Source organism: Lasioglossum baleicum, chromosome 1 (genome assembly GCF_051020765.1).
Source record: "Lasioglossum baleicum chromosome 1, iyLasBale1, whole genome shotgun sequence".
NCBI classification, from domain to species: domain Eukaryota; kingdom Metazoa; phylum Arthropoda; class Insecta; order Hymenoptera; family Halictidae; genus Lasioglossum; species Lasioglossum baleicum.
In genome coordinates, this window is record NC_134929.1 from 12,990,025 (window position 1) to 13,012,877 (window position 22,853).

The 22,853-nt window shown below is 39.5% G+C and overlaps 2 protein-coding genes across 4 annotated transcripts; one reads left to right on the forward strand and one right to left on the reverse strand.

Moving 5' to 3' along the window:
• Window positions 1-59: 59 nt before the first annotated feature.
• LOC143214351 (uncharacterized) lies at window positions 60-3,044 on the forward strand. 2 transcript variants are annotated; one of them, XR_013010138.1, is made up of 6 exons: window positions 60-196; window positions 806-905; window positions 975-2,171; window positions 2,252-2,443; window positions 2,577-2,679; window positions 2,753-2,791. XR_013010138.1 is itself a non-coding variant. In XM_076435286.1 (6 exons), the coding sequence occupies exons 1-6, from the start codon at window positions 85-87 to the stop codon at window positions 2,806-2,808; spliced, it is 1,662 nt and encodes a 553-aa protein (XP_076291401.1). In that variant the 5' UTR covers window positions 60-84; the 3' UTR covers window positions 2,809-3,044. The 2 variants fall into 2 exon arrangements, 1 of the variants encoding a protein (XP_076291401.1); XM_076435286.1 differs by having other exon boundaries at window positions 2,252-2,345; window positions 2,753-3,044.
• A 163-nt stretch (window positions 3,045-3,207) lies between these two features.
• On the reverse strand, window positions 3,208-21,694 carry Ia-2 (tyrosine phosphatase IA-2). 2 transcript variants are annotated; one of them, XM_076435274.1, is made up of 17 exons: window positions 21,528-21,694; window positions 19,062-19,157; window positions 13,161-13,214; window positions 12,316-12,376; window positions 10,939-11,070; window positions 10,552-10,633; window positions 9,706-10,465; window positions 9,466-9,621; window positions 9,310-9,356; window positions 9,071-9,229; window positions 8,870-8,996; window positions 8,607-8,674; window positions 7,507-7,890; window positions 7,170-7,385; window positions 6,014-6,378; window positions 5,885-5,938; window positions 3,208-5,285 (listed from the first exon to the last, which is right to left on the reverse strand). In XM_076435274.1, exons 2-17 carry the CDS (start codon window positions 19,147-19,149, stop codon window positions 5,018-5,020), a joined length of 3,021 nt encoding a protein of 1,006 aa, XP_076291389.1. In that variant the 5' UTR covers window positions 19,150-19,157; window positions 21,528-21,694; the 3' UTR covers window positions 3,208-5,017. The 2 variants fall into 2 exon arrangements, with proteins under 2 accessions (XP_076291389.1, XP_076291380.1); XM_076435265.1 differs by having other exon boundaries at window positions 9,071-9,241.
• Window positions 21,695-22,853: the final 1,159 nt, after the last annotated feature.

The following is a 22,853-nucleotide window of genomic DNA, read 5'->3' on the forward strand; positions in this document are numbered from 1 at the left end:
CACATTAATTAACGCCAAAGTGAAAAATACAGGCGAGGTGTCGAATTCGAAAAAAACAAATACCTAACCTCGTCTATTTTACCGATGGCTACCTCAGACGTTCTACAATTTCGTTATTGTACAGAGAACGAAGTCGCACGAAATGCTACCAAGAATTTCGCCGGAATGCTTGGGAAAGTGTTCGAACAATATAAAAGTAAGTATACATAATTGTTGTTGTTGTTAGAGATGTAAATATCGATAATAATTAGACACCAGATCTTTATGCGATCTTCGATTTTCATAGATAATTTTCTAAAAATCCGAGCAAAGGAACAATTTATTTATTTAGTCTAAAATATCTATGTTGAAAATAAATGTTTTTAATTATTCTTGATGTAAACGTTCTTTCTTATAAATTATAGGTGCCATAAATTCGTAAAGATCTGCAGTTTAAGTATAACGAATTAAGTAACAATTCATTGTGTTTTGCTTTTTTCTTAATTTATTTCTATTTTATATATAGGATGCACTAGAATCTGTGAACATAACTTCTTTGGTGGATTCAGTATAATAAAATAAAACAAATTCATACAAATATTTGCTATCCTGTGCTTCAATCATTTTTTCGATAAACTGAGTTCTTTGCTTAACTGTTTCTAAATAATGTTTGATACATTGTGTATGACCTAGTTATAAACACACTATTGTGTAAACATATTCTTATAGTGCTTCTAGGTCGTTTCAGAGGCAACTGAATCCATTGGTGAACTTATGCCCTAGCGTTTCATTACATTTGAGTCATGAATTATTCTTATGCTTTCAGAGTTGTGGATACGATATTTAAAATTGCAAAAATATTGTGAGGATGCTGGTATGAAAATTCCATTTCATTTGTTTGATCCAACAAGTGACAATAATGATATGTGAGTTTAGTGTTTGAGTACTCCACATTTGTAAAATAAGTATTGTAATTTCTTCTGTTTACATTTTAGTGTAATGTTGTCGCAAGCAGCTGAAAGTTGTACAGATCTGTCTAATGAACATGCAAGTCAAATGTCATCCAACCATCCAAAACCCTCATCTCTGTACAAAAGTCTTTCAACCATGTGTACTCTGGGTAATGTGCTGACTGAAAATGAAACAGTTTTAGCCAATGATAAGTTTGTTGATAGAAAGCAAATAGTAGTAAATGAATTACCACGTAGTCCAGAACTCATAAAAAAACGTAAGTCTAAGAAGAGGTATTTTACACCTGGCCCTGCCATTGTGGATGATTCTGATGAGACTAACGTGTTTGTACCTGTCAGAGAAAAAATTACCATTGTAACGAATAGTTCTGATGAAAATCTTTCTGAAACATCTGTAGAAAACGACGAGAATCAGTTTCCAAGTATGTTAAACAATAATGATCAAATAGAATGTACACCGCTGTATAAATTACCAAAAAAATTGGGAATCAGTAAACTATATCATGTCGACACCACACTATTACAAAATGGAAAGAAATTGAAACAGTCGAGACTCGAGTTCTTTCCAAGAAAAGAGATCATAGACCAGAAAAGCCACAAAGAATTAACTTCACTGGTGCTACCTGACAATTCTGGCTACAGAAAAGACGTAGATGAAGAAATAATTGAAGATAGTCCCACTAAATGTATAAAATCGGTATCACGAATGAAAAGCTTTAAACCAAGGAAAAATAGTCGTGCCAAACTTAGAGAAGATAATTGTAGAAAAGATAACTTGCTTGTCAAATTTCGTGACAAAATTGCGAGTCTCAGTCAACCTTTACCTGCACATACATCTACGCAAAAGGATGAACTGTATCCAATAAAGAAACTAAAAACATTTAGTACTTCAAATAACGAAAGTATCGGAAGCAATAATGATATTTTACCTTCTTGTGTATCACCGGTACTTTCTGATATTGAACCAAAATTAAAAACTGAGAATGTTAATACTAGTAGTGCGAGCCAAGCACAGGAAAGGAAATTGTCAAAATTGGCTAACGAGACATGTGGCTACAATTCTTCGTGTAATGATGAAACATTCTGCCTTCTGGGTGAAAAACTTAAAGGGAAATCAACTTCTATAGTTAATAGCATAGAAAAAAATAAAGATGAACTGTCCAAAAATGTGTCTCACGACTTTCCACCCGTGAAGAAGAGTCTTATGCATAGTTTTGATATGTAAGTGTCTGTTGCGCTAGTACAGACTTTTATAAAAATTTATTATTACTAAAATTATTTAACGCAATTATGCTTTGTAGGGTACCCGAGAAAGAAGATGTATTTACTGGTAAAACAAAAAATAAAATAGAAAGAGCAAAGATGGTTGGCACTACTTGCTGGGAATGTGAAAAGGTAACATTTATAATCTTCATTATAGAGATAATATAGTTATCGCAAATGTTAACAAATGTGATTTTTTCTTTGTTAATGCTACACACAGGCATTGAATAGTAAGTTGTCGTTATTCCGTAATTGTTGATATTATATTGAAAAAAATACAAGGTTCCATTTAAAAAGCAACAAAAACCTGTTAACTTTTTATAAATTTTCTTGTACATTTAAACAATTTTTTGTTCTTTTTAGTATTATGGTAACCTTGGACTCTCCGATAGTGAAATGAAAGCAAGACAGAAGCTGTGTTCTCGTCATAGGATTAAATACAATGAAAAACAAAGTACTCCCGCAGGTAACAATGTTAATTCTAATTTTAGTGACGAAATATAACGTGACAAATGTTTAAAAATATCAATTATTTCCAGGATTTTGGGATCCTTTGTTTCCTGATACATATTCGTCCACGTTCCAAGACGACTGAAAATTGTATATTCATATGGTATGGTATGCATATAAACAATGTGCCATAGTGCCATGTCATAAATAATTTTTAAGTGTAAACAGTATTTTTATAATGTTTTATATTTATAATATTTATTGTTAACCTGTGCTGCGGTAAAGTATATGTTCACCCATTGTACATTTATGAATGATTTTTTGAACATGTAATATTCGCGCACAAGGGAAAATAAATTTGAAAGAATAATTGCACACTCACCGTGAATTGTGTTGATTTGAACATAGAGTGATTTATTATATTATAACACATATAGTATTACATTTTGAGTAACATAGTATAGATTTATATAACTATATTATTTCATTTCACATAGACTTATCCCTCTGCATAAAAATATAGAATCTGTTATATGAATCTGTGCTAAAAAAGACCAACGAAACTCATTTTATCTTTTGGTCAAGCAAACTTTCGCATCACGTTCACAGTGTACTGAGCTCATGTCGGAAACTCATGGATACGTATACAAAATGAAGAAACATTAACAATTCGTACGTTTAGTTTCTCGAATTGTTCAAATTGGAAGCAGTATAGAATTATACGGTGTCTTGTCTCGAATCCTTTGGTTGTTGTAGCCGATTACTTTAAATTTGATGTATCATTTGTTCTACCGATAGGAATTTTTATGACTTCGTGAATGTTCGTTTTGATAAAAATCAAGAGTAACAATGCCGTAACGTAGAGCACATATTAATTGACAGTAATCGTACTGCACAACGAGAAGGAAGAAACCTTCAAGGTAGCCTGTTCATCCTGCGGGAGGCTGGATCTGCAGGATCAACAGGACCACGATTTTGTTAAAGCAAGTATAGCGTTATCATTTACAACCTGTTATATCGACACGACAACTCGTGCAAACACGTACGCTTATAATTTTCTTTTACATACCACTTAAACATTATCATCACGATACAATGATTAAACATTTCATTCATGAGCCTGTTGGACACTTCCACATGACATTTAGTACATTAACGTTATTTTACGTGGTCGTACATTGATTCATATTTCACACAGACAAAATATTTTTCTTATAATTTCCCGCCGACATGATAGAAGCACTTAATCGTAAACTTCCGTGAATATTGTGCAGCTCGATCGGTCTTTCCCGTACGCGTAGAAAACAGATTGACAAATAGCGTTTAATGCTCGTCTTCCTTTACATATAACGGTAAATATTCGAATATTTAACAATAGTATAAAAATTCGGACTTCGATCTCTAAAACTTTGTTCTCAGTACTCGCGTCTTTTAACAGAAAAATCATCTATTTTCTTTCAATCAAGTTTCGCAATTAGGGATAAAAGCTTCTCAATGAAAGAGAAATACGTATCGAACTGTTAACAGGATACAACTAAACGAATATGAACTTTCACGCCCTGTATTTATACGCTTGACATAGAATTGACTGAGCAGATAGAACTATGTAACGTTAATTACTTTGCAATATATTTCAATACTCTGTTTAAAGCTATTGTAAAGCACGTTAGTGAAGTTGTCTATGAGAGGAAGCAACGTAACTTTCGCTGAAATAATATTCTCGTCGAGATCAAGAGCAATATAAAATACGTAAAGACTGAGCTACATAATATGGGATAAGCATTCGTATTTGCAAAATAATGCTTTGAAAATTCGAGTTAGGATTTCACTACGAGGTTCACCTGTAGAGACGATCTTCCGAGGATATGTGCAGTACAAATGATTCCATCGTTAGCCAATATTTAGAATTCCAACAGCTGCATAGCTCAGTCTTTCGAATCCGTATGCTTGTACTTAAATGTCCAAGTAGGCCGTAGTAAAATTAGACTCGCAAAAATTTGACAGACTGATACTGCTCCCTGAAGTATCTGTTCGACCATATTAGTTTTGTACGTATTATTATTATCACCTTGCGTATAATCAGCGAAATTTTCAAATCAGAATCTATTTACGTTCTCTGATCTTCGAATGAATATACCTGTCTGGAGATTCTCAAAAATCAGATCGTATGGTTCTGAAATGTGTCAGAAGCGTCTCAAAGAAGTAACTTACAGAAAATGATAGATTAACAGTGACTCTAGACTCTTAGATGATTGACTAGAAATGTTTGGCCATTTTTATCTCTTTGATATAGACTGCAATTAATACTTTTCTGTTGCTCGCCGCGACTGCAATTTCAGGATCCTGTTCGAATCTCACTGGCCCTCCTTCGTGGAAGTATTGTTTCCTGGGGGAGGAGATTTCTCTGCAGGAACTGCGGGTAAAGCCTTGAGGATAGCGTGTACTTCTTCCGCCACGGCCATCAGAACGAACTCGAATTGTTGTTTTGTAGCAACCATGTCGGGTCTTTGGTCTCTAATATGTTCTAGAGTAGATGCAATATCGATTTCCTTGCCTCCTTTCATCATACGATTCAAAACCATGTCGATCAAACAGTAGGTTCCGGTACGACCAACGCCATCACTGTGAATCAATGACACATGGTATAATCTCTTTGCATTGGCTTCGTAAAAATCTGGGTTATTTATCGTATGACGAACCACTATCTAAATTGCAATTCCTAAAACTTGCATTTTCTATAAATTGCAGTATACCTTCATTACCCAGTCAGCCAGGCCTGCTCCGAGCAGATATCTGGACGAATCTGCCGGGCACACCCTGTCAGTATAAAGCGCTACATCTGCTGACGCAGCTGCGTGGTGTTCTCCTGCCAGCGTCTGTCTGGTAGAAGCTTCCGGACAGATGGAAGGCAGCTCGTTCCTGGATTCTGCCTCGCCGTAAGACCGAGGACCGAGCTGTCTCCATCTGCCCGGAAACTCCTGCCGGGCAGATGCCGGGTCTTTCTACCAGCAGCAAGCGTTGCCTCTGCTGACGCAGCTGCCCGGCCAAAACCGAGCATTTGGTTGACTGGGTATATTCTATGAAAACAATCTTGTTACGATTAAACAATGTAAAAAGAAGATTGCACAACTCAGGCGGGAATTTTGGATTTTATTTTCAAAAAGTTTATTTTTAAATGATTGTCACGATACCATGACCTAACATTTAACGAGGTCGCTTACCTGCAGTGTACGACGATGGGACATGACCTGCCTTTGTACGACTTGTTGATTTTTCTGCAACGTACACGATATTAATAGCGTTAATCAATTACAACTGTGACTGATGTATCGTTTGTTTCAAGTACTCACCGACGGAATTCGAGTAGAGCCTTGGTAGAGTACGGAACGCCGTTTTCAGGCCAAGATAAGAAATGGAATTGCGTAACAGTTCGTGTCTCGCCGGTGCGTACGTTCTTCAGGTAGAAAGAGCGCACCAGATAATCGTCGCACCAGAAATGCTCAGACACAAGGTGTACTTCGTATATGTGATACAATTCTGATCCTTCCTCTGGCCAGTACCGATGACACATAGCAACTCCATCTTCGGTTAGCCTAGTCAGCATCACTATCACAACGCTGCCTTGTTCCCATACCAGTTGCCAGAAATCTGCTGATGTATGTGGTAAAGGACCTTGCGTGGCAATGTAGGCCGGGTTCCTTGGGTCGTGATCCACCTGAAAATTTCCCGTGAACTCGTATCATCATCACACAACGTTATCGATCACTGAAACAGCTAGTCGTATGGTCCATCCGAAAGCATTCTTGTGCATGGCTTGGGAGTCTTTCCGTTATGCGGGTAGTCTAACGTTTGCACAGTGAATTAATCACTATCGATGTTTAGGCAAGAGTCGAACGACTCGATGTGATTTAAGCTATTGCATACAATAGTGTACGTTTCGTGTACACCTCAAATTAATAAAATGCGGATGTAAATCCATGTACAACCTCGATACGTAAATGTTGTTGCAGAATAGTATAGAAGTGCTATTTAGAAACACACTTCTACTAGATCAGTGCAAAAGTTCGTCCTCGATTTCGTATTAAAATACAACAAGAAATCGAACACGAACGTTTGCACGGACCTAACACAATTTAAATCCACATTTTACGCGCGTTGTATATATAATATTTCCAGTGAGTACACCTCTTGCCTATTGACCTATAGTCACTCAGGCAAGGCGTCATCAAAGCGTCGTGTACTTCGTCATGCCTGAATTTACAATAATGTTGCAGCAATGCAAGAATATGTCTACCAAAAGCGTTTTCGTGGGAAGCATTGCCGCATCATCAAAAACTACATGCTTGTCGCGTGACTTACCGATTTCTATTTTTGGTTCCGTTACGATAAAAACGACGTATAAAATTATTATATGTAGACGTAGACTATGATGGAGAAGCATCTATTCCAAGTCAGCGTTTTCCGGAAAGGAAATTCTGACCGTCGCGGCCAAAGAAGGGTACTTACAATCGTGGAGGCGTTTATATAGTCCGAATTGTTGGCGTTAGCGAGATCGTTTAGTATCACCCTGGTGTGGTCGTAGGGGAGCGGAGTGCCAGGACGATTGCACTTCGCGTTTTCCTCGCTTTTCGCAATTTCAGTAGTCCCAGGATAGTGAACCCGCAATACTTCCCATTCTTGATTCAGACGGTCTTTGTTCTTTAGATGGTCTTCCATGTAACTCTGAAAAACCATACAAAATTTACGATGCCACACACGTTATAGCAGAATAACTTTTTTTTTTATAAATGGACCGAGTTTTTGAAAGATTCAACTTTGAAAAGAAATTATATTTCCAACTTACAAGAACCATCTTTCCAGTTGATATGTCCATATTAGAAGAAGCTGGCTCGTCTCCCCACGAAGATGTGCTAGATCGATTCGACGGTAAATTATTGGATTCGCTTTCGAGAGAGATTTTTGCAGTAAAAGGTGAGTCCAATTTATGAGTGGGCAGCTTCGCCTGCATTCGAGCTCTGCACAAGTCCTGATAGTCCTTAGAAGCTTCTGGATCAGGGGTAGCTAATCCAGCGAGCTTAGCGCGAGATTTAGCATGCCGACGAGCGATTAATAACGTAACTACTGCAGCTGCACCGGCAGCTGCAACCCCTGCAGCCACTAGTGCACCAAACACGCTGGAATTCATCTGAGGTGCCCTAACTACTTCCAGCGTCGCAGGGAGCTTGATCTACAAACAATTGATCTTCGTTATTTGTGACGTAATCTTATGCTTTGAATAATTGAAACATTATGCCCTAAATAGACCGGATTTTTATGCAAAATAAAAATGTTCGAAATCGATTATAAGCAACAGAAATTAGATAAAAATGAAATTTCTTTTAATAATTTTGTCAGTTTTCAATCATCATTTCATCGTTTTGTATTTCACCAATTCATTTTTGGTATAAATGCATAAAATCCAGGGGCGGATTAAGCGGCCGCGGAGGGCCCCGCGGCTTGCTTTTGGGGGCCCCGTGCTTGTAGCAGAAAATGTTTAGCTTCGAAAATTGTGCAACAAAAAAGAAATAGGTTATTCATTGTGTTATATCTTATTGTCATACAAACCGTAGGACCCTCTGGTAAAATAATGGAACATATCTAGAAACAAACTGTTGAATGTAATGTATGGCCTCTAAGTTGCACCCTGTGGAATTTTTGATTACTTTTCGTTTTTGGGTATAACTTAATGAGAGTTTTCCTTGAAACTTTCTTATATGGGGGCCCCGAAATTTTAACCGCTTAGGACCCCAGTTGTCCTGATCCGCCACTGATAAAATCCGCAGTCTAGCCATAAATAATTTCGGTCTCTCAAAGCTATTGGATATAAATAATAGAGTACAAGAGCAAAACTTTTGAGTCGCTCTTGATAGTTAACGAGATAATGGAAATTGTTTTAAGATGAACCTTGTCACCTATGCCTGCACGCGTCACCTCAACACCCAAGGACTCCTTTAGCTTGCCTCGTATGTTATCTGAAAGTACAATTTGTTTCGTTAACACTAGATCTATCCAAATTTTTAGATATTCTAAAATAATATATGTCCAAAGAAATAATCCTCATGGACGCATCTTTATACATTCTCAATAATCGTGAATTGAAAATATTAGTTAATTGACCTAGTGTTCATTTTATTAGGATTTATAAGTTTCGTCTGTAGCGAAAGTACCTATTCTATTAACGACATCCGTAGCATTGTAATTTTTATTATTATTGACGACTTGAAACGTCACTTCCGCACGATCAACTCGAATATTCGTTAGCGTTCCCGGCGTCAGTCCTAATAGCTTCCCCACCTGTAAATTCGACAATTGTTTCATTTCTATATTTATGGGGATGTTGTTCATATGGTTAAAAAGTTTGAGCGGACCTCTTCGACAACATGTTCACCTTCTGCCCATACGTGAATAGGCTGTTCGAACTGCACATACACGTGATCTAAATCGACATTGTGATAGGATGTCGAAGAACTCTCTTCCGACTGTCCGAACACCTCTTTCTTCACGAAGGGTTCAAATAACTCTTCATCCTGGAACGCATCCTAAATGCATAAAATCCGTAGTCTAATTAATTATTGACTGTCCAAAGAAGAGCTGAAGTGCTACTTACATTTTGCTCTGTTTCATTTGAATCAGAACGATTCTCCTTCTCCTCGCCTGAAAATAAATGTACAATTGAGAAATATTAGTGCACGTTGCAAACACGTTGTCTATAACTAGGAGTGATCAGTCTTTGAGTGTCTCGACTACTATCGAAGTGACATACTCGATTGTAGCTGATTTTTGAATGCGTAGTTGTTCGTCGAGAATGGTGGTCCCGGTTTCTTAACGTCTAAACGTTCCCTTCTCTTGAACCCAGCCAATTCTCGTCTCCGGAGGTACTCGTTCAGGTTGTTACCGAACAGAGGGTCGTAATCATTTTCTGCAAAATCATTCGAATGAATTTTCAACTACCATAAGAAGATCCGCCTACTCCAACAATCCCACGAGTCATTCAAAGCTTTACCTTCCGCATCAGAATCCGTTTTACCATTATTAGCCCGCACAAGACCTCCCTCAGTGTATATAGCGTTCTCCAATGAAGATGTATCCTTTCTCGGTAGCTCGATCTCTTCGTTAATATCCTCGTAATCTTCTCCATCGTAATCATTATTCTTCGAGTTGCGTTTCACGTACTCCAACAGGAATTCATCCTTATCCGAGAACTGTGACAATTTCCTAGGATGCTTGTACTTCTTGGAAAAAGCCTTCTCGTACTCTACGTCGATATCATCGTCCGTTTCTTTTTTATTGTAATAAGATTTGTCGATTAAAAATTCCAATTCCTCAGCGGGTATGGTATCAGTGGTGCTTAGATCTTGCTGATTAGGGTAAGCCTTCGCTTCTTCGCCTAGAGCGTATTTTATAGATTCGATGGGGTTGTCATCGTAATTTCTTACGTTGTACATTTCTCGCCTTGCCCGGTACAGCTTCTCGTTCATTCCTTCGAAGCTTTTCTTCCGCATTGTGTTTTCACGGTCGTCGTAGTTCTCCTCTTTGATAAAGGGCACGTATTCCTTGTAAGAGCTCGAGGCGTACCTTGGCTCGTACAGCCTAGGAAACTCCCTGGTCTCATCTTTGTACAACGATCGCGGAAATTCTTCGTTATAGAGCGTGCCTCGAGCATATTGTTCGCGGGTTCCCGGCGGGTAGAATAACTCATTAGCGTACTCGCTTCGGGAATTTCCGTCGTTCGGCGTAAACTTCACTATAGCTATCGCAGGTACCTTCGAACAAAATTCGGTAATTCATCCGATTACGGGTTTTCTTAATTTCCTAATAGATTGGCCGAATTGTAAGTTTTATTACTTACTCTAGTCTGGTCGATCCGTTTATCCTCCTCGAAATGCGTGATCTGCTTCAAACGCTGACACTGTCCGAAATCGTAATTTTCCCTGAAAAGCGCAACACTTGTACCAATGTGTGTCAGCTAATTTGACCATTCTGTTAATAACCTCGTCTCCACTTTCAATTTCTTTTTTTCTTTAATAATTTTGTTGACAGACGGCAAAATGTAGATTTTGGACGATCGCAGATTCATTTATATTTGAAACTATACAGTTTTTCAACATCCTTGAATATCGTACAAACTTTTGGATGTTGACACAAGCGGTCGTAGAAAGAATAAACTTTTCTACCGAAGCCGACTCGAGTCTGTGGTACTTTTGCTATAGTTTCAATGAAAAAAATTGTACCGTACCGGTGGCGCAGATTGTACAAAGATGCTAGCATGATGCATTGTGTGTACGGGTGCGACCATTTGTAGCCGTCGATCTGCAGCCTCCCTAATTGCTGTCTTAGCAGTTCCAGTTCGTCGATATTGAAGTCGTACCTGTTTCGAAACAGAAATGAACAGTGTCCATGATAAAGTAGTTCTATTTCAGAATTGTATACTATACACAAGGAACGACCCACTTGCAGTCGTAGAACTTTACTACTTTCCGGTCGAGTAGTAGTAAGACCGCTTTATGGTCAGACAGTGAAGCTAAACGAGTGCTGGTCGCGAGAAGTTACGTCAATTACGAGCCTTTTGATACACTTTCTCATTTGAACCCGTTAAATTCAATGGACGTACAGACTGTCATGAAATTGACATAAAAATTCCTCGCAAAATTGACCTTGACCTTGAAAATCAAGTACAAAAAGACCAAATATTCTTTTTTGTTCAATCGTGTGTTACAGGTCATGAGGACCAACTTTTTGAAAGGAACTAGGGGTCTCAAATCGATCGTTCTTTTAAAAAATGATGTTGAATTTTCTATAATTTTTGTGACCTCTTTGTTCATAATATTCTTTCGTTTCATACTTAGTTACAACGATTCATCTTATATTGCTGATGTCCGCCATTGTCGGGCGAAATGTTTTGATTCAAACAATATACGACCACATAGCTAATAGTTTTTCATACGGTTGAAGAGGTTTAAAGAGGATGTCACGTCGATCTGCTGCAGGACGTAGAAGCCTTCCACTAACTCGCACAGTATTTCTACATATATACTTCCTGAGTTAACGCGTACTTCCTCGTTGCTTCGTCAATAGCACAGAAATAGCACAATAGCATATGAAATATTAGCTGCGATAAAGAACCGCATGAAAAACAAATAGCTACATCGTCGTACATCGTTTGTATCAAAATATTTCGCGCGACATTTGACATCAGCAGTAAGCTGACTCGTCGGGTAGAAAATTATCGGAAGCACAATCTGCCATTTCCCTAACTATAAAACGAAAGAGTATTATGAGGTTATAGAGGTCGCAAAAATTATGGGAAATTCAACATCATTTTTTAAGAGAACGATTGAGTTGCGACCTGCTGTTCCTTCCCGAAAGTTGGGACTCATGACCTGTATAACACGATTGAACAAAAAGAATATTTGGGTTTTTTGTCCTTGATTTTCAAGGTCAAGGTCAATTTTGCGGCGAGTTTTTATATTAGTTTCCACCAAATCGTAGGTGTGGAATCGTGCCATGGTGGCCGCGACATATAATTGCTTTACACCTGTACGAGCGAGACACCTGTGTGATTAAAATCCATTGGTTTTTTCTTATTTACTAATCAGTTTAGACGAGCACTTACTGGTAGTAGTCCTCCTCGTTCAGGTCGCCATACAATGGTAGACACCTGCCGAATGCCAAATCTGAAATGGCGAGTTAGCGGTCATTCTACAATTTTCAGAAACTTGTGCAAATTAACACTTTGCCCACCGGGGAACATTTAATAATCTTCTTAAAATCAAATATTCACAATTGTAGGCTTCTTAACCCATGGGTTAATCAATTCTTCTTGGGATTGTTAGTTAGATGACAATTGCTAACAAGGAGAGGTCACAGTGGCGGGGTCGTCGATTTTAATTAAACTTTTTCTGGTGAATCTAGAACAAAAGTAAGCAGACCCATGTCCGAGCTAAATATGTATTAAAAATATCATGTAAATATGTGTTTTGAATTCGTCTCGATGTCCTCTAAATATGGTAAAAAAAAATATGTGTTCCTATTTGTAAAACCCAAGGTGACCTCGATTTTTCTTACTGATATCTATTGTGCACTCCATACCCTGCAACTCTTGATCTAAACTTTTTTCGTCAGATGTCAGTGGCTGAAAAGTCATACGTCGCGTTAGAGGCAACACCCTGTATAACTAGTTACACTATTGACAACCGCACCAATAAATAAATAGCAAGGATAGAAAGATTAGAAAGAATATCAAGATATTTTCTGGATATTATAAAATTAAATGTTTATAGGTCAGCTTATTTTTGCTCTAAATTCATCAGAAAAAGTTTAATTAAAACCGACAACCCCACCACTGTGTCCTCTTCTTGTAAGCTTGTCTCAGAACCTTCTTTTAATGGTACAGTCATTAAACAATGTATTCCCAGGCTTCTGATAGACAAAGTGTTAAGAGATTAATGAAAATGTCACCGTTGTAACAGGTTTCAGTTCGGGGGTTACAGAGGTTCTTGCTAAACAGGCACCCTGAAATATAAAGTTTATATTAATTAAACACCTATCGCACTTCAGCCTTCGTGCATCGTTCAATCAGTTTTCTTTATCCAATTGACAGAAAAGAGTCTGTTTACTCGATTATAATTAGACTACGGATTTTATGCTTTTATCACAAAAATGAGTAAACGTAAAAAGAAGAATTTTACAATGCTGTTACATTCTTCTCAGCCTATTAAACGTATTAAAAAAGAAAATAACTTTCTATTTCGCTCCAGTTTGTTGGAATTCAGGTAAACCAAACTTTTATTTCGCATAAAGATCCACAATCACTTATGAAACGATAGTATGAGCTCTATAATTGAGAACAGGGAACAGTGGACGAGGGTTGGAATGATTCTTTCGCAAGTTCAGTGCGTCGAGTTTGTCACGTTTGAACTTTCAGACAGACCATCGGAAGCCTCGAGGACTCTAAAGCGTGATTGATCGAGCCAGAAATCAATCTTCCACGCTTTCACCTTTATCCGATTGAAAACGAAATCGCGTTCCGGGACGAGAATGCCCAGTCGTTTCTTTTGTTCCTGGCGGATTGACGTAAACTCTCCTGCGTCATAATCACCGGCTACGCCGTGCTATGTTTGCCGTGGTTCTGCGAGATATCGAACTAATTAGAGTGGCGAGCGTCCGACGTCGCTTTCATCTCGCAGCAACATCTGATCCTCGCCAAGAACTCGAACAATAATAACACTCGGAAAACGGAGAGTTTGGACCACTTTTCCACGACGAAACGCTGATAACGCTGCTGCTGTGAAACGTCCGCGTCACACCACGTTATTCAATGTACGATAATATTTATCTCATTTTCACTCGAACGAATCTTCCTATAGTGTTCATATAGTTTCAAATAAAACAGGAATTCGCAAAAAGATCTGATATGTTTAGTTATGAGTATCAAACTGTGATACTAAAAATTTGATATTTTTAAGTTCATTTTTTCAATTAGTTTCTGTCACAAATGCATAAAATCCGCAGTCTAGCGACTAGTTGAAGAAGTGTTTAAATATCTTTGTATTTCTATTTAATTATTCCATAATTTGTTCTTTTGGAACGAACAACATTGAGCACTTTAAAGACATGTTGAATTCGGAAAAGTTATACGTTATGTTTGCGTTCCATCCAGCCAAACGCGATATTACTGGAATTCTATCTGTTCCGATGGACCTCCATGTTTATTGAATCGGTTTTTATGAGTCTCGAATCGAAACAACGGAAACGCTTGCCGAGAATTGTTTACAAAACGTTTCCCTGCGCATCATGCCGCGAACGGCACGGTATTTGCATCTCACAGAGCCGCGCAAATGATTTTACTTGGAAACGAATCTGTAATTTCCTCTTCTGATAAAATCTTGTTACTCTTGAGACGCTGTAACTGCCAGCCGGTGTTCCATTTCCCTTAACCTTCGCTGCAGAGTAGAACATTACGGGAAATGTCACCGCGTGCGATCACGATGGGACGCTTCTCGCTTTCCACACAGATGGCAAACCTGCAAAATACTCGCAATCTTCTTCCGTTACACCTTTTTGCATCGTTCGCTTTCACTGACACATTACTCTCCCTCCGATTCGAACGAAACTCATTTTCCATGTTGCAAATGACCAATTTCCCATAAGCTGTATTTTTACATTCCATTGCGAGAGGTACGATCGTTCCATGGAAGATATTTTCAGGGCAATTTGTTTTGACAGCGACCCACGGCGAGCAGAATTGTTTAAAACAATAATATTGGAAAGAAAGCGCCGAGAGAATACGAGGAAAATTCTGTTTTCCGCGTGTTTCACGTGCGCTGCGAAACCAAATTATTCGTTGCAAACCACAATTTATCACTACCCGTGCATATCGCAAAAATTTCATTTTGCAGGAGTGGACACGGTAATGCGGCGTTGAAATAGCTAATGCGGCCGGTGCGTTGTCGTTGTAACTTTCAATTCACATCGAATTATCACGGGATACGAATTTCAACGTCCCGCTGCCCACGTTTACGAATATCGCAGCGAGTGGAAATGGCACGTGATAGCCAGACACGCTAGGAAAATGTCGTTCGAGTGCAGGCGTACGGAAGTTTCCGGCGCTGTTTGTTCTCAAACTAAACTCTCCACTAAAAACATTTGTTCAGTCCACGCCGGACTGGCGAACACCAACAATATTCTAGGAATCATTTCAACATGGCGAAAGAACGGGTGAATTAGTTATGTACATAGCATGCATCTCATTTAGTTAACACTGTCTTAATGAGACAATTAAAGACAATTCAGACCGACGTTATTTCTCTGTCTATCTTTCGTTCATGTTTGTGGATTATTTTAATATCATCGTCGACTAATTCACGGTAGCACGGTGTGGTCTATAAAAAATAATTTGTTTAAAAAAGAATTCGGGGAAGGAGACGCGTCTTCTAGTAAAAGATGTTGCTCGTGAACTGTGTATTTTGTTGTGCCACCATACGTTTCCTCGTCTTTTCGATAATGATCCAAGCAGTTCGTTTTCAGACGGAGCGAAGTCGGGAACGGAGAAAGAGAAGAACTGTTTTGTATAGGTGCGGAGCGAATAAAAGCGGGATCAGGAGGAGAATCGACGACAAGGGATCCTCAAGAAGGCAAACTGGGTAGGTGGATTGAGTGATCCCGGGCAGAAGGGAGGAACCGAAGCGGGTTTGCAAAGGTGGTGCGCGGTCGTCGCGTGGGATGCACAGCTCGATGAAACGCGTGGGCGGTGATCAAACGGAGCGTGTGTCGGCCTGTTTCCCACGCCGGGAGGAACCTCGAAATTTTCAAGGCCGTCGCAGATTACGGCAATCTCGATCCCGTTTCAACCGCAGGATCTCCGAACCTTGGATTATCGATATTCGCAAATCTGTACGTGAAGTAGGTATACAACGTTGAACTTCCAATCCGTTTCGAACTCGTAAAACAGTTATGCCACCCACACAGTGACGGAACACGGTGAATAATTACCGTAATGGCTCGTATCTTGTTCTGACTGGTTTACTGCGAACATTTTGGTTCCCTCCATTTTTAACCCTTTACGAGGAAAATATTCCGGGAAGCGTGTAACGCTTCGAAGAAAATATAAAATGTTATAACGTTGGAAATAATTATTTATATGGGATATGGCTTGAAGTTTTATTATTTCGTAAATTTTTAATTACGATTGGAGATGGTTTATATGTAATTTTCCAAGTACATCGCGAATATTCAGGTGTCTATGTTATGTGGAAAATTATGAAATGTAAGATGATATAATTACGATTAATAATATTTTTATTTGATTCTGACTTGAAGGAGTCCTCCAGTAATCCAGTCTGCCGGCAACAGCGAAGCTGAAGACTGTAAGTCAGATTTTTATTGTCTCCGGAACGGCGTATTTCGCTTAAACTCGTCGAAGACGTAGAAAAATATCGACAGGATGAAAAAGCATTTTGTTTCCACGTGCGACGCAAGGATAGAAGGGTGAGAGCGAATCGATAGTGACTCGAAATTTTCAATGGCCACGTCGCGTCGGCCTGAAGAATGGAGGAGATATCGAAAGGACGATTGTTTCTCGGAGCAGAGTGCACGGAAGCAATTTTTTCCCGGATCTCGAGCGGCTCGAAAAGTCTCTGCAACCCACTAATTGCATTCGAGGTGCATGCAATTCAACAGTGTCGAATAGAAACCGAAGGATTAACGAAGTTGAAAAGAGACTTCACCTTTTAGATTTTTACGTTCGTTGGTATACGGTGGGTGGCGCTATTTTTCATTCAAACCTGAAACCCAATTACTACGACGGGGAAGAGAAGGGGATTGTGTTTCGCTCGATGTCCTTGAAAACCCTGTGTACGTGTCATCCGTTTTTCACCAAGTTTTTCTACAGTTCCTACAGGTTTCCTCTCTTAAGCTTTGTCCACACTGGAATAACATCGAACCACTTTTAGTTGATGTATCTCGAAAAGCTATTCGCTTTTATCGAATAAAGGAAGAAAAAGAAGGCAACAAGAGACGAGAGAAAGTTGCTGTCGATGTTGCCTCAGTGTGGACATAGCTTTAGCGAGCAACAGGGGAAATGCGGAGAACCCTTTCGATCGGATAAATATTGCGCGTTTCGGTTAATTGAGTTAAATCGATCCGCCCCGAGCAAAATTCACCGGGGCCAGACCAGTTTACTTTTCCTCGTGACGCTTGCTCGAACGTGTTAATCGATAATTACGTTCCTCACGCACGGCGGATCCACACGCTCCTCGCGAAATATAACACGCTTAATATAACATAACTTTCGCAAAAGCGAAATGCTGAAGTTGAGACCACCTACGGAACATCGACGCGCCTCTCTATTTTTAAACTGATGTTTCAAGGGGACATTTTCATTGATAAGAAATTTGCTCGCGTTCTGCTAAAGATTCCACCTTAAAAATAAGAATCGCACGCATAGCAACTTTCAAACAGAACACAGTAGGGCAGGGTTCACCTGCGAAGCTCCTTCGAATTTTTCTCTATTCTTTCGACTGAAGCGCTTTCCGATAATTGCTGCAATTATTGGCAACTGGGTGAAATGTTACATAGTGGATTCCGCAGTCGATTGAATTTTTAACTTGCAGTTTCCAGCGGACGTTCATTGATAATAATGTGCTCGCTTGAAAATAACAAAATATGCCCCAAGGTGACGCTCACGGTCTTTCAACTTTTTCAATTAAAGTTCTGCGGATTTTATGCATTTATGGAAAAATAAATCGATCAAATGCAAAACATTTAAAGAGTTTAAAAATGCTGTTGTATTATTACTTTTGGCTCATTAACATCGTTAACCCTTTGCACTCCTTTGTCGAGTGTGACTCGACATCAGTGAAAGAAAAATGTAAATGAAATATAGATCTTCATATGAATTTGGTTCTTCCTTTATTTAATATAAATTACAACAGTTTAAGAGCTATATTTAATATAATTAGTGAACTGTCCTTTGAAGTGAATGTTAAATGATACACTTAAAATAGTAGGGAGTTGTTGGCGACGAAATTGAAAAATAATTCGGAGTGCAAAGGGTTAAGAAATAAACGTTTACGTGGCTCCTGCATCTTGCAATTAATGTAGACAATTTTTATTTTGCACAAAAATTCGCAATCGTTTACCGATCATCCGACTGTTTCAAGTGCCATTTTCGGGACATTGTGACGTCCACCGGAAATTCTCATCGACGGAAACGTTTTTCAACACCAAGGGAAGGGGCGAGAATGTGCTGACCGGAAAAATGGACGGTTCGTGAAGAAATTGATCACCGGGGAAGTGGAAGCGCATCCCCATGCAGCCGAACCGACAGGTATAAAATCAGCGGGCAGGAATTTCATTTATCTCCGATCCTGCATACTCCTTATTGCAATCTTGCTGCAAGGTGTACCTTCGAATTCACCCGTGAAGCTTCCCACGTTCTCAAATTTTAATCACTGTATTTGATTTGTATCGTGCCGTAGCTTCGTCCATACTATGTAGCTGCATTAAGCTTCAAACTAGCTGGTCACAGCGTAATTGTTGTATTGGTTTGCATACCAGTCTGATAAAAATATATATTGTATTGGCTTGCGTGCAGTCTGATAAAAATACGTCTATCGCAAAGCTGAAGTATTCTGGTGCAAGTGGATCTTACTTCCGCGACAGGGAACAACATGAAAATATTGATTTTCGTGAAAGTAAATGTTGACAGGTGGATATGCGGAGAGGCATAGGATTCTTTGGCATTTTACTGCTGATTCAGAGTACGTTCGAGGATCCGTAAAGCGATTCCGATGGTCCTTCTCGATCCGAACGAAGAGGTTCTTTATTCGCACTGGTGGAACGATGGTGAATCGTACTCACCGACATTGCCGTCGCCCAGAATAACGTGATGGAAAATAAAGAGCACCAGCAGCTCCGATCTCCCTCGCCACCACCGTTTACGGCCCATAGATGTTCCTAGAAGTGTGCATCTAATTTACTGTCTGCGTCGATAAAGCAATGGGATAATGCCAATCCACTCTCTCTCTCTCTCTCTCTCTCTCTCTCTCTCTCTCTCTCTCTCTCTCTCTCTCTCTCTCTCTCTCTCTCTCTCTCTCTCTCTCTCTCTCTGTCTCTCTCTCACTCTCTCTTCTAACACTTCACATCGGTGTGAAACGCACCACCCGACAACTGAGAACACGATATAAAACACATGCAATATTATTTCCAAGCAGATCAGCCTCGTATCGTGTTTAAACTCGCAGCTTACTCTATTTTATACTGTAATTCTGAACAAATTAAGTAAATCCTCGAGCTCCTTATGCACTCTGAAACTACCAAGGAAAAATATTTCCCTACACCATGATTAAATTCAGTCTTTACGCGAGTTCCCATACTTTCGCAGAGTAATTCATGAAAATCTGAATAAGGTAGAGACTTATCTCTGTGGGAGGCATCCCTCGCGACAGAAATGAAATGGGAATACTGTTGCATTTTAAAATGAAAAATGCCACGGGTGCATGAGATTCCTCAAACGGCAGTAAATAATCATCTCGAAATATTTTGCTCGAGAGAAATAATTTCAGAAGAATGGGAGACGTTCGAAGAAGAACGAGTTATACGCGTTCGTGTGATAATATTTAATCCGATGATCAGGACGTCGTTAGCAGAGCAAGCAACAGTAATTACATATATGTAAATGCAACTCCTTCGCCTTCCCATATAATCAGATCGAGACAACTTGTTGAATATACTTATGTAAGGACTCGATGAACCAACTTCAGGGGATGAAGTCGTCACTTAATAGTTTGAAAGCTTCGATAAATCCATATAATGCGAATAAATCTGCATCGAGTGCAGACTGATATTTTTCTGAATAATTACAGATTCTTCTGCAAACATTTTACGCGAACGAAATTCAACCTCGTCTTTTTCAATCAAACACGAAAGATTCGATGCAGAAATTGTTATTAATTCTTTCTGGAAGCGTAATCACCCTTATCACAATCCCTTTGGAGGCGAGACCATCAAGAGCACAACTTTCCATGTTGGAAAGTTCTTTTCATTAAAAGTTCATAAGCAGTTTCAGATATTCTATTTCGCGTTCTTTCAAGTGTCAGGCACTTTGCATTGCAAATCGGTCTACATGAATGTCCGCAATCTGTTTTATTCGCCGTCATACCCCGAGCTTCTAACACTTGCGTTGCCAACCGGGAATTTTCCACGTTGGTTGCCGCCCGAGAATCTTTTCATCCTCGCGTCTTCATAAAAATGTTCGCTGTCCTCTTTACACATGATACTCGAACATTTCATCCAACTGTATCTCGTTCATATCACGAGTTTGAAAAATTAAAGTCGATTGCAACGAGTAAGTCATTAGAAATGTGTCGATGTATTTCACATATACAAATGTACCGTTTAGTAGAAGTTAAAGGGGTGCTCGAATCTATGTCCGTTTAAATAAACGTATTGTCGGGGAGATAAAGAGAGATATTTTTCTTCTACTCGAATCGGTTCGAAGTTAATGAAACAATGATCATTTGAGCAGACATTACAATAGTTGCTGAAGCAGGTACCACAGGTGGTAACATAAAGGGCGAAATCGGCCGGGCGCACGGATCTGTTAATAGCATCATCGAATGTTCAATAAATTCTATCGATTCTCAAAGACGCAACGCATCGATGAGATCTGCGGCGATACATCTCCTCCGGACTAATTACCACAATAATTCAATTAATCCCGTAGATAGAGTGTAACGGACAGGGAACGGCGGCTCAAAGGGTGCGGTACGCAAAGGACACGGCTTTGCGTAACAATATAAGCTGTCGGATTTACGCAACCCCGATATCTGTGCTGGCAGGCCCGAGAAACACGCGACAAAGCGGACCGAATAAACCGCAACAATGTAGAATCTAATCCGTATACCATCCTCAAACACTGAACAATTAACCTGTTCCCTACAACGGAAAGCTTTGTCATTTCCAGAAACCTGTCCGTGGCAATAAATCACACTGTAAACCCTTTAAAATCAATTTAAAGGGTAGAGAAAAAGAGCGAGAGAGAGAGGAAACCTTTTAGAAACAGCAATGGAAACGAACTGGGACGTAATTGAATGATTCTAGGGTCGAAACGTATGGAACGGGTGTACGATTGCACAGTCCTGAAGCATCAGGTTGTAGTCACGCTCTCTGTCTCTCTTTCTCTTCCCACCCCTCTCTCTCTCTCGCTCTCTTTCATTCTCACTTGGTCTCTCTCTCTCTCTCTCGCTCTCTCCCTCTCTCGCTTTTATCAACCTGCGTGACGCTTAGCAGCGCCACTCGAACGACTCCGTGGTTCTAGGTACGTACCTGGGCGTGACACGTCGTTGATTCCTCAATTTTAATGCATTCTGGTCTCGAAATAACCTGTGTTGAGTTGTTTAATTGCGGATATGCTCGATGACTCGCCGCAGATCGGATCTCTTAGATCATTTCCCACGGTGCACGTCCTGTCCTGTCGCAGCAGTGCCACCGACTGACTATTTCCTCCAGCGGAGAAACCAGGCGGAGGGCATGCGTTGACTTCGGAATCGATTGCACCGCGCACATGCCGGCTGCCAGGCGACGGGGGATGCGAATAGTGATGGGACCAATACCCTCGTGATATCGGGGACCTTGAAAACGAACGTTCCATCCGATCCTCTGCACCGTGCGTCGCAACGCGAACACGGCCCTCGTAACAGTCGTAACCACCACTGCTCTCGAAATCAGATCTCGAAAACTTACAACAGACCGTCATGTACAATTTACATCGGTTAAATTGGAAACTCGATTTTTCAAACGCAACACTTGTTCATTGACTGCGTTAAACATTGACCGCGTCTACGAGGATCGTAACTCTCGACGACTCTGGGTCAAAGAGCAGTTCATTACCATTCGCCAAAATGGGAACAAGCATTGTAATGGCGCGCTGTCTTTATTCGTCTCGTTGCACACGCGGTTTTCCAATAATTGCAGAATAGAATTCAGTGCTCGAACGATGTTGTAAAATCGATCTCAGTTTTTGAAACGTTTACAGAGAGACCTTATCACCGAACAATAAAATTATGCACGGAACTGTTCCGAAGCAGCAATAATGGTCAATCTTGAAAGAGTACTTTGAAATGGCACAACTATTAATCGTTATACAATTCAGTCGATTCATGAAAGGAAAAGTTGCGAGTACAAGTAAAGCTATGCTTTTAGACGAAATTGCCTTGACCAAAGTGCACCGGGCTTAAAGCAGATGGATGATCATATGTAGACTGTGGATCTTTATGAAAAATAAAAATTGTCTGTATCGATTGCAAGAAATAGAAACCAAATTGAATGTTACTTTTTCCCTTGGCGATTTTAATAGAGGAGAAATCATGTATTGACATCTTCAATTTAAAAAATTTTCCAACAATTTCTAATTTTATATACTCCGCAGTATAATCATAGGCAATAGGATGTATTCAAAAATTGTCTCGAAAATTGTATTATAACGAAAGAACTCGGTCATTACTTTAGCACCCACCTAATTGCAGCTGTATATGACAGGAGTATAATAGAATTGTGATAAACATGTATATAATTTTCGAATTTATTCACTGAACGGATTTATTTAACTCTCCCACGCTACCCAAGCAAAAATTGTTATTAAACATCGTGAAA